This window comes from Palaemon carinicauda, chromosome 22, assembly GCF_036898095.1.
Source record: "Palaemon carinicauda isolate YSFRI2023 chromosome 22, ASM3689809v2, whole genome shotgun sequence".
Classification (NCBI taxonomy): domain Eukaryota; kingdom Metazoa; phylum Arthropoda; class Malacostraca; order Decapoda; family Palaemonidae; genus Palaemon; species Palaemon carinicauda.
The window spans coordinates 89,775,842-89,788,341 of record NC_090746.1 but is presented as its reverse complement, the minus strand read 5'-3'; the positions used below and the strand labels follow the sequence as shown (position 1 = coordinate 89,788,341).

The 12,500-nt window shown below is 33.4% G+C and overlaps 1 protein-coding gene across 2 annotated transcripts in view; it reads left to right on the top strand.

The window, feature by feature from the left end:
- LOC137616169 (limbic system-associated membrane protein-like) overlaps window positions 1–12,500 on the top strand; it is a 53,497-nt gene that overhangs the window by 18,350 nt on the left and 22,647 nt on the right. For both annotated transcript variants that reach the window (XM_068345828.1, XM_068345827.1), the window contains exon 3: window positions 6,865–7,026. In XM_068345828.1, coding sequence (XP_068201929.1) covers window positions 6,865–7,026 — 162 coding nt within the window. The remainder of the gene's footprint in view (window positions 1–6,864; window positions 7,027–12,500) is intronic.

Below are 12,500 nucleotides of genomic sequence, written 5' to 3'. Positions count from 1 at the left end.
TATATTCCCTCATAAAGGCACTGAGATTAACGAAGCTAGATAGAGCCGAGTCTGTTGTTATTAAACCAATTAAGTCAACATTCAGATGAAAGGGTAATATTTTGTTTTTGTTTAATAATAATAATAATAATAATAATAATAATAATAATAATAATAATAATAATAATAATAATAATAATAATAATAACAATAATTACCTAAGAAAATAGAGAAACTTATCAAAGGAAATAAATATTATTATATATGTACTCTCCGTTTCAAATAAATTCACACACTCAAAAAAAAATAAAAGAAAGAAAAAAGAAACACACCAACTATCAAAAGAAATAAGTAATATTATATATGTACTCTCCGTTTCAAATAAATTCACACAAAAAAGAAAGAAAAAAAAACGAAAAAAAAGAAAAAACCACACACCGTCCGAAAGCGATTAGTTGATCTCTTGAGTAGATAGAGAATATCGTAAATGCAACGAGGCGCTGACACAAACCTTCCCTATTGTCTCTGGAACAAAAGGTTGAGGAGGCTCTCTTCCAGCGCCTCTCTCTTCGCCTCGCCCCTTCCGGCACTAATATCACCTTAAAGTGCACAGTCATGTTGATTTCAAGAGGCGAAAAAAGTGAAAAAGCCAATCGGGTGGATGAAGAGATTATAGTTGGATTTAAAATAGCGGGATTGTGCGCTTTTTGTTTAATTTTTATTGTGGGATATTTTCATTTATTGATGTTATATAGATATGATATATATACATATGTATATATATATATGTATATATATATATTTATATATCTATATATATACACACACACACACACACACATATATATATATATATATATATATATATATATATATATATATATATATATATATATATATATGTAAATATGTATATATATACATACATACATACATACATATACCAAGGCATTTCCCCCAATTTTGGGGGGTAGCCGACACCAACAAGAAACAAAACAAAAAGGGGACCTCTACTCTCTATGTTCCTTCAGCCTAATCAGGGACTCAACCGAGTTCAGCTGGTACTGCTAGGGTGCCACAGCCCAACCTCCCACATTTCCACCACAGATGAAGCTTCATAATGCTGACTCCCCTACTGCTGCTACCTCCGCGGTCATCTAAGGCACCGGAGGAAGCAGCAGGGCCTACTGGAACTGCGTCACAATCGCTCGCCATTCATTCCTATTTCTAGCACGCTCTCTTGCCTCTCTCACATCTATCCTCCTATCACCCAGAGCTTTCTTCACACCATCCATCCACCCAAACCTTGGCCTTCCTCTTGTACTTCTCCCATCAACTCTTGCATTCATCACCTTCTTTAGCAGACAACCATTTTCCATTCTCTCAACATGGCCAAACCACCTCAACACATTCGTATCCACTCTAGCCGCTAACTCATTTCTTACACCCGTTCTCTCCCTCACCACTTCGTTCCTAACCCTATCTACTCGAGATACACCAGCCATACTCCTTAGACACTTCATCTCAAACACATTCAATTTCTGTCTCTCCATCACTTTCATTCCCCACGACTCCGATCCATACATCACAGTTGGTACAATCACTTTCTCATATAGAACTCTCTTTACATTCATGCCCAACCCTCTATTTTTTTACTACTCCCTTAACTGCCCCCAACACTTTGCAACCTTCATTCACTCTCTGACGTACATCTGCTTCCACTCCACCATTTGCTGCAACAATAGACCCCAAGTACTTAAACTGATCCACCTCCTCAAGTAACTCTCCATTCAAAATGACATTCAACCTTGCACCACCTTCCCTTCTCGTACATCTCATAACCTTACTCTTACCCACATTAACTCTCAACTTCCTTCTCTCACACACCCTTCCAAATTCTGTCACTAGTCGGTCAAGCTTCTCTTCTGTGTCTGCTACCAGTATATATATATAAATAAATATATATATATATATATATATATATATATATATATATATATATATATATATATATATATATATATATATATATATATACATATATGTCAATATATATATATATATATATATATATATATATATATATATATATATATATATATATTCATATACGTATCCGGACAATTATTCGAAAACAATTATTCGAAAACAGTTGTTCGAAAATAATTATTCGATAGCCAATTGTTCGACATAACAGTTGTTCGAATTAACAATTCTTCGAAAAAACATAGCTGTAAAAAGTTTTTCAAAAAATAATTATTTTGGAAACACTCATTTTGTTTTTCTAATAAGAATAGAAAAAAATAGTATTAAAGGTTATAATGAAATTATCATACATTTATTTCTGATTAAAACTTGATAAAATCAATTTAATTAAATGATGTTATTAAAACAAACTATCTGCAAGTTTACAAACTGAAATTATATGAAATCGCACGTAAATAATCGATCACATTCTGATACTCGAAAAATTTGTTAGTAAGCGACTTCAAGCGTTCTGCAGACCTCTGATATTTCTTTTTCCTTGTGTTACACTCGATCCTACCTAATGAATTTTTGATCTTAATTTCAGTCAGGGCTTGTTCTCTTCTTAGTGCTGCTAAGAATTTCCAGATAGTTGGATGACAACCAGAGACTTGTTGAAGAGATACGCGGTGACATCCTTCAATTATGTAGTTTGTATTGGGCAAATCTTCTTGTACCCTTTCAAAACAGGACCACATTTCAATTTCAAATTAAGGTGGACGACGCATATTCCTATGTTTAGGGCGCCCAGTCCAGGTATCTTCATAATAGTCCACTATAGGCAAACCTTCGGCTGGATATATATTTTCATCCATTAGTGCGTTGAAAGTTTCGACGACTCAATCTGCAGGGAAGAAGGCAAGGGCTAGTAATATGCGAATATTTAACGATAACTTGGCATCAGTGTCATACCTTCTCTTGAGGCAGAATTCATAAACTTTTCTATAAACACACTGACGCAAATGACAAAAACACCCGTAATGATTGCTAGATGGCAATTCGTCCTTAACTGCCTTTACTATAGCGGGCTCAAAATCTGCATTTAAAGACTCAACATCTAAAGTCGGTGCTATTGTTTCAACTTCTAACCAAATTTTCCATGTTTCTTCTTTCTTAATAAGGCATAAACCAAAGGTAGGATATAGCCGATTTTCATTCCATGAATTGTTTAAAGCTGCTCGAAAATAACAGGCACAGTTTTGAAGGTACCATCAAGAAAGATTCGCCCTTGCTTGTTCTCATATCTTGTTCTGATAATTTTATTCTTTTCGATGATAAACAGCTGATCTACATTGTTCTTCCTGCCTCACTCTATTGATTGATCGCTTTATGCTGCTGGTTTGCGGTAGAGCAGTTGCAATACAACCACTTAATTCTGCAGCTGCGTGAGACATGAAAAAATCAAGAGAATCTCGTGTTGTTCTTGCGTCAGTCTTCACTATATATAAAAACTTCCGTACCTCAACATTTGTCGAATTTCCAGAGTGATTATGTTTACCGAAAATAGAACTGATCAAGCCATCAACTTTTATAGCATGGTCTTTGCACTTTTCAGCAAAATGTCAGGATTTCCAATAGACCTTTGATCTTAGTTGCTTGTCCTTCACAGTAATAGCTATACTCTTCCTTTATCGCTTCGAATAGACTCTGACATGACATTTTGCGCAGGGTTTATCCTTTAAAATAAAAACATCTTTTTGGGTTTTCTTGGAAAATATGCATTGCCAATGAACAAAGTATATACTAATGATAAGAGTACTATCAAGCAATGTTTACTAGTTTATAGCTTTCTTTTTCGAACAATTGTTAATTCAAACAAGTGTTGTGTCGAACAATTGGTTTTCGAATAATTAATATCGAACAACTGTTTTCGAATAATTGTTTTCGAATAATTGTCCTAGATATATATATATATATATATATATATATATATATAATATATATATATATATATATATATATATATATATATATATATATTTGCACACATACACAATAACAACGATAACAATTGAAGCCATTTCTAGTCCACTGCAGGACAAAGGCCGCAGACATGTCCTTAGTCATGTCCAGGGTTTGGCCATTTCCATTACCACCCTGGCTACTGCGGATTGGTGATGGTAGATGACTTTAGTCTGATGGTCCACAGCAAATCATCCTGGTATGGGTGGCCATGACTAGTACAGTGTTGCTGATTATGGCGATGCACAAACCCTTTCACCACGTTGAGAGAGAGAGAGAGAGAGAGAGAGAGAGAGAGAGAGAGAGAGAGAGAGAGAGAGAGAGAGAGAGAGAGAGAGAGAGAGAGAGAATTTAAAATTATCTGGTTATAAAAATCATCAACATATATCATTTTAAATATTTCATGATGCTCTTTATTTCAAATATGTTATTTGAATCTTTCATTCCTTTGAGCTTTGCGTCGAACAATCATTCAGTAATATCATCTTCCATTATCTCATAGCTTTCAGAAGCTTACATTTAAGTAATTCTGACCAGAAAAATATTTTTCCAGAGCTCTTTAAACTGGACTGTCATTTTCTACTACAATGTTAGTAGACCCTCTATTCCGCGGATGGATTTGAGTCAAACTGGAATTGAGTGAAAGGTATCGTTGAAATCATTCCATTTAAGAGAAGATTTCGAGAAATACTTGAATGAGCGTCCACGAGATTACTTCATCTCGGATTGCAAACTCATAATAAAACGTTTAGAGATATCCTGTTCATTGAAGTGTTAATATCTAAAGGATTAAATGTATCCCACTCCATAAGATTTGAGAGAGAGAGAGAGAGAGAGAGAGAGAGAGAGAGAGAGAGAGAGAGAGAGGAGAGAGAAGAGAGAGAGAGAGAGAGAGGGGGTTAGAGCGGTGGCTAATCTCCCCGGCATATTACTGCAAAGTTCACTGAACTTAAAGAAGGTGATTTGAATTTTATCTTACGTGGAATCGTTTGGGATTTTCTTCGACGTCGGCTTCGCTCAGAGGAGAGAGAGAGAGAGAGAGAGAGAGAGAGAGAGAGAGAGAGAGAGAGAGAGAGAGAGAGAGAGAGAGAGAGAATACTGATCTAGATTTCCTTCAGATCTTCTTTGTTTCCTATCAAAAATGGCATAAGGAAATGAGCTGTGTCAGGATATGGAGTTATTCCCTTTGGATCGTCTCACCATCTTCAGATCCTCTTTATATCTTCCTCTTTTAATCTGAGAAGAAGAAGAAAGAAGAAAAATGGAATCCCTCTAATGTATGACAAAGCACATCCAAGGAAATTATAATTAGGGTATAATAAAGGGAAGATATCTTCCTGATTCACCAAAAAATCGAATCTTTTTTAAATTTTTTTTGGAATGTTAATCCTAAAATTCCTTCATCTTATTATGCATTGTGTATGAATATATGAGATTCTTCATCCATAGATAACCATATATCTTACGCTTTCTATATAGATCAAATTTCGAATAGCAGGGGGAAAGATAGACAGTCCATATTATAATTTCTTTCAGTCCAATTTCATTAGTTATGAAACCACGGTATTCTAATGAGCTGACAGAGCAATTCCACCGAGAGCTGACGAGAAAAATATTTCCAAAATGAGCCCAAATGACATTTCAGCCAACATATGGACCTGAGGTTGTAAAGAGAGTTTTAGCGTTTGAGAGTGAGGGACGCTTCAACACAGTGTTTGATAGCTGGGAAAATGAGTGACGGGACAAAAATTCCAGAAACATGGAAATAGTAAAGGAAAACCGAGGTGGAACAGCCGCCTTTAACCATTTAAATTCCATAACCCTAATTCTACTTCCAGTGAGTTCAACTCCCATCATTCCCACATGACTTATAAGAATATCCAGGGGTTTTCTCTTTTATTGTTTAAGAAAATGTATAAAACTATATATCATCATTATCATTTCCCCCTACGCCTATTGACGCAAAGGATTCCAGCTAGATTTCACCAGTCATCTATATCTTGAGATTTTAAATCAATATTTCTCCATCCATCATATCCTACCTCATCCTTCGTAGTCCTTAGCCATGTAGGCCTGTGCCTTACAACTCTTCTAGTGCCTTGTGGAGTCACGTTAAACGTTTCGTGAACTAATCTCTATTGGAGGATGCAGACAGCACACCCCAACCATCTCCATCTACCAAAACTATACTATATATCAACGGCAAGGAAATATATTCATCTATACTATAAAACATTAATTCCTAGCGCTTATAGTTTTTGCGCTAATGCAATACCTTTGAAATAAAACGTCACCAAAGAGTTCCAGAGGCTTGTGTAATATATTTATTCGCGTGGAGGCGGGCTGATTAAAGGGATTATTGTATTTTTTTCCTATTGTATTTCGATGCCCAATGAATTAACTCATGCAACAATTCATTTGCAAATATGCATCTTTTATAATTAGTTGTTAGTTATGACTGGGTTTCCATGAATTCTGTTTAGATTAAATTACACGTGTAATTGTTGGTGTGTTGTACTATAACACACAAACACACACACATATATATAAATATATATATTTATATACACACACACGCACACCACACACACACACATATATATATATATATATATATATATATATATATATACACATATAAATACAGTACATATATGTGTGTGTGTGGGTGTTTGTGTGTGTGTATTATATGTTTATGTGAGAGAAATTTATTGTAAGAAGTACACACATAGCTCAGAGGTACGAAATCAAAAAGAAAAACCTTTTAGGTTCACTTTCATTCAGCATCCTTACTCTTGAAGTCCTTTGAAACATTTAGACTCGTAAAACATCTCACTTTTATTTGTTTGTAGATCCTACTTTAGTACTTACATCCTTTATTCCTCTCTTGGTATTCAGGTGTCGTGGTTCAGGAGGCGAGACTGGCACATCCTCACGACGGGAATCTTCACTTACACGAATGACGAGAGATTTTCTGTCCTGCATCCCGAGGATTCGAACGATTGGACGCTGCAGGTGAAGTACACCACCAGAAGGGACAACGGGACATACGAGTGTCAGGTGGGTATCAAGACGTAGAAAAGACTTCCAGCAGATGTAATACACACTAAGTATTCAGAAGGATATAGATAGACTGGAAGCAGTACATGCTAGGGTCACCAAACTAGTTCCAACACTATTTGGACATAGACGGGGGATGGAACGTTTGAACTTATTTGATCTACAAACACAACGATCAAGGGGACGCTTAATAGAAGCATTCAAAATTCTTAGATGAATAACAAATGTAGACTATAACAATCTATTCACGTTTAGCCGCTTACCACAAATCAGTCCACAGGTAACGGATACAAACTGTTATTGAAAAGATACAACACCACTCAGTCTGGTAATTTCTTGACATACAAAATAGAAAATACATGGAACAGACTTCCAGCGATTGTAGTAAAAAGCAACACGGTAAACGAGTTCAAGAATAAGTTAGAATAAAACTCTCTAAACGTTTAAACTAAATCGCCTTACCCAAGAGTAAGCAGACTCTTCGCGGATGGACTAGAAAGTCTTCCTGACATCCAAAATCCTTGTAACTCCTTGTAACTCCATGTTCTCTTTCAATGATCAAGTTTGATTTCATGCGGCCTATTTTGTTAGTGATAATTAGGGATAAATTCCCCCGTTTTTAACTCTGGTCATCTTTCATTAGACGAATATTTTTGATGACCTTTTGGAAATAATTCGATAAAATCTAATGTTATTTTTTTTTTTGTTATCAACTCTTTGGAATAAAAAATATTTTTTTCTGTTGCTACAATTCGGGATAGATTCAGTTCACTTCATCGAAATACAGATTTGATTGAATAAAAGGAAAAAAAAAATGTAGTTTTCAGATAAAATATTTCTGAATATTCTTTTTAACAGATTCTGTACCGGTATGAATAAAATACAATTTATCAATATATTTTCATGAGTTATTGTAATTTCATAAAAAAACAATACAAGAATAATAATGGAAAAACAAAAGCAATTCTCATAAAAAAAGAAATTAATTTTACACCTGGTTTGACGCTTGCTTGAATAAAAAAAAAGAATAAAGTGTAAATTAATTCAATTAAATTCTTTAGTAGAGAAAGGGAAATGAACTCTCTTTCATTTCAGCTTCTCACAAATGACAACTTCATTAGAGCTGATTTTATTAATCAAATCAATTCAATCATATGGAAACGTCTATTTGATAAAAAAATGGGCAAATTTATGATTTTCGTTTCCATTGGACGAGTGAGTCATTTCTGATACTATATATGATTTAGACTTATGATACGCAGGCATCAATGTTTTGCTAATTACACACACACATATAAGAATATGCTACATATATTTATGTATACATATATACACAAACACACTATGTATATACATATATATATATATAAATGTATATATATATATGTATAAATATATATATATATATATATATATATATATATATATATATATATTTATATATATATATATATGTATGTATATATATATATATGTATATATATATATATATAATATATATATATATATATATATATATATATATATATATATGTATATATATGCTCATATATATATATATATATATATATATATATATATATATATAAGTGTAAATATATATATATATATATATATATATATATATATATATATATATATATAAGTATGAATATATATATATATATATATATATACATACATACATGTATATATATATATATATACATATGTATATATATATATATATATATATATATATATATATATATATATATATATATATATATATATCAAATATCTATTTAATGAAAATCCTCCAGAACGTAATTTAGATACTTTCAGAAACACAGTCATATTAAAAAGATCTCATAAATATTACCTCAATAAATTACCAGTAAAAGATCTATGAAACACAATCGTAGGTAATCATAGTCAGGAAAATGCATTAACATCCGTTGTTTCAGCAACTGATTTCAGATCAAAATGATCTTTTTTTCCAGTAAAAACTGCGAAAAGAAATTTGTTTGGCAATAATGTTTGAAAAGGTTTAAGATAAGTATCTTAACAATTTCATCAATGTCAAGCAAAGCTGAACCAAAATGATATTTTTTTCTATTTCATTTCAGCTCGCTACTGGAACCGGCCTCATATCTCAGTTTGTGAATCTCCACGTGGTTGTACCACAGGCCTACATTCTCGGAGGCAAGGAATATCACGTCCAGCTTGGGTCAACCATCAAACTCGACTGCGTTATCAAACAAGTAAGGGAATAAATAACTCATTCGAGCTGTGGTCTACATGTTTATTTCACGTGGAGAGATGTGTTTATATACCATGAAATGCATCGCTGTTCCCTAAGTTATTTCTTTATTCTGTATTGTTACCCTTTATTTTACTTTAAGGGCTGCTTTTCTGGTCCTATACTGCAGAAGAGCCCTACTCTCTACAGGACTTTTCGTAAATAATTTTATCATATACATTCTAAGGCATTCAGCACTTCACACCGCATATTGCTCGTTTATTTTCAAATCCACATTATTGAGACCTTTAGAAAACACTGGAGTAAATCTTCAGTTATTGTTTAAAACCCAAAGATTTTTAACACTTTTTTCACATGATCTTTCGTATAAAATGCCATGACGCTAAAACATGTTCTCTGTTCCCTAACCGCCAGAGCCCAACGCCGCCTCAGTACGTTTTCTGGTACCACAACGACCGGATGATCAACTACGACAACCGCCGAGGAGGAATTAACGTGTCCACGGAGACAGGACCCACAAAGACGCAGTCTCATCTCACTATCACTGACGCCCACTACAACGATTCCGGAAACTACACCTGTTCTGCATCCAATACGCAGCCAGCAGCCAAGAACGTCTTTGTTTCTCATGGTAAGATGGATGATTAAGTGTTCAGTGTACTGGCACCTTTATATATTCATTTATGTGGTTATAGGCGTAGGCCTATATGGATAATTTCTATAAATATAGAGGTCGACAGGATAGGAGGCTGTACAGCCTAATTCAATCGTATCAGAAACAAAAAACGTCTTCATTTCTCATGGTAAAATGATGAACAAGTGATTAAATTACCATCACCTTTATATATTCATTTATGTGGTCATAGTCGTAGGCGTATGTTGATAATTTTTGTAGATATAGATGTCGATGGGATGGAGGCTCTACAGCCTAATTCAGTCATATCAGAAACCAAAATGATAAAGAAAGCAGAAAAAATAAAATTCTGTCAATGCATTCTAAAGGCTTTAAGATTGTGGGATTAAAAAGCACTACAGTAAATGCAGAACATTAGTCCTCAGTTCCTGGTCATCTAAAGGTGAATACGTTTTTACAGAAAATCAGATTAAAAAGGTAATGAAAGAGTCTATGATCATATACATTGCCTTTGATTTAGGTTTATGAAAAGCAGGAAATTAATGAAAATTTTAGTACTGAAATGGATAAGAGATATTGTAACTTTTGAAGCCATCTAACATTCTGGTTCATTTGATTTCTCCAAGACTAGTTTCGTACAATATTCCAAGAATTTTTTTTGAACAAAATAAAAAAAGAAGTATGAAATAAGAAAGACAATGTCCTAGGGTCCCTGAACTTGATCCAATTACCGTGTTGTTATTGAGACATGCTCTCAAGAGGTGATTAATGAAGACACGACGCTACGAGATTATTATTATTATTATTATTATTATTACTTGTTAAGCTACAACCCTAGTTGGAAAAGCAGGATGCTATAGGCCCAGGGGCCCAACAGGGAAAATAGCCCAGTGAGGAAAGGAAACAAGGAAAAATAAAATATCTTAAGAAGAGTGACAACATTAAAATAAATATTTCATATGTAAACTATAAAAACTTTATCAAAACAAGAGGATGAGAAATTAGATAGAATAGTATGTCCGAATGTACCCTCCAATAAGTGAACTCTAACCCCAAGACAGTGGAAGACCATGGTACAAAGGATATGGCACTACCTAAGCTTAGAGAACAATGGTTTAATTTTGTAGTGTCCTTCTCCCAGAAGGGGCTGCTTGCCTTACCTAAAGAGTCTCTTCTACCCTTACCGAGAGGAGAGTAGCCACTGAACAATTACAGTGCAGTAGTTAGCCCCTTGAGTGAAGAAGAAATTTTCAGTTATCTAAGCGTTGTCAGATGTATGAGGAAAGAGGAGAATGCGTAAAGAATAGACCAGGATATTCGGTGTATGTGTAAGCAAAGAAAAATCAGCCGTAATCAGGGAGGAACCCAATTATTATTACTATTATTATTAAATGCTAAGCTACAACCCTAGTTGGAAAAGCAGGATGCTATAAGCCCAAGGGCCCCAACAGGGAAAATAGCCCAGTGAGGAAAGGAAATAAGGAAAAATAAAATATTTTAAGAATAGTAACAATATTGAAATAAATATTTCCTATTTAAACTGTAAAAACTTTAAAATAACAAGCGGAAGAGAAACTAGATAGAAAAGTGTGCACGAGTGTACCCTCAAGCAAGAGAACTCTAAACCAAAGCAGTGTAAGACCATGGTACAGAGGCTATGGCACTACCAAAGAATAAAGAACAATGGTTTGATTTTGGAGTGTCATGTAGTATCATCTGGCCAGTGAGAGGACCTACTTGAAATGGCCATATGAAACAAGTTGCATAATAAAGAAAAGAAAATAGAAAAAATAGGATCGTGTGGAACAATGAGAGAAAGGAATAATCATAAAATTAAGGAGAGGATACTACAGGGTAAAGTCCCCCCTTCTAAAACCATAACATGAATGATGGTTTTAATTGGAAATCTCGGAAGTGGAATTACTCAAAAAAAAAAAAAAAAAAAAAAAAAAAAAAAAAAAAAAAAAACCATAATGGTTTTGAGATTGGTAATAAAGTATATAGGAAATCAGAGACGTCTAACATGGCCTCTAAGGTCAGAGTTCCCTTCAGAGGTTCTCTTTTAAAGCTATGATCGATATTTCGAAATTACAAAAAGCGAGACGTTTTCTGGACGCTCGCAGAATTCAGGTAGCTTTTTGCAAAGCTGCTACTACTACTACTACTACTACTACTACTACTACTACTTGACAATAATGGTAAATCCTCGGTATGAAATACTAATTTTAATAACTGATAATTCCAACAATTTTAATAATAATAATAATAATAATAATAATAATAATAATGATAATAATAATAATGATAAAAATTTCACGGATAATAATTTCAAGAATTTCCATCATAGTAATGATCTTAATACTGTCAATCAATGAATTAATTAAAATTATTACTATTATCGATATTATTAGAATTACTATTATTATAAATATCATTAGAATTATTATCGTTTTAAAAATTATCATATTTTTTAGATTGTTTAAAATGAAGTTTGTAAATAACAATAATAATCATACTAAACGTCATTATTAATATCATTAGTATCTGTTGTCGAAATAGTATCAGGTCAGACAGAGAGAAGAAGACAAATATCGATAA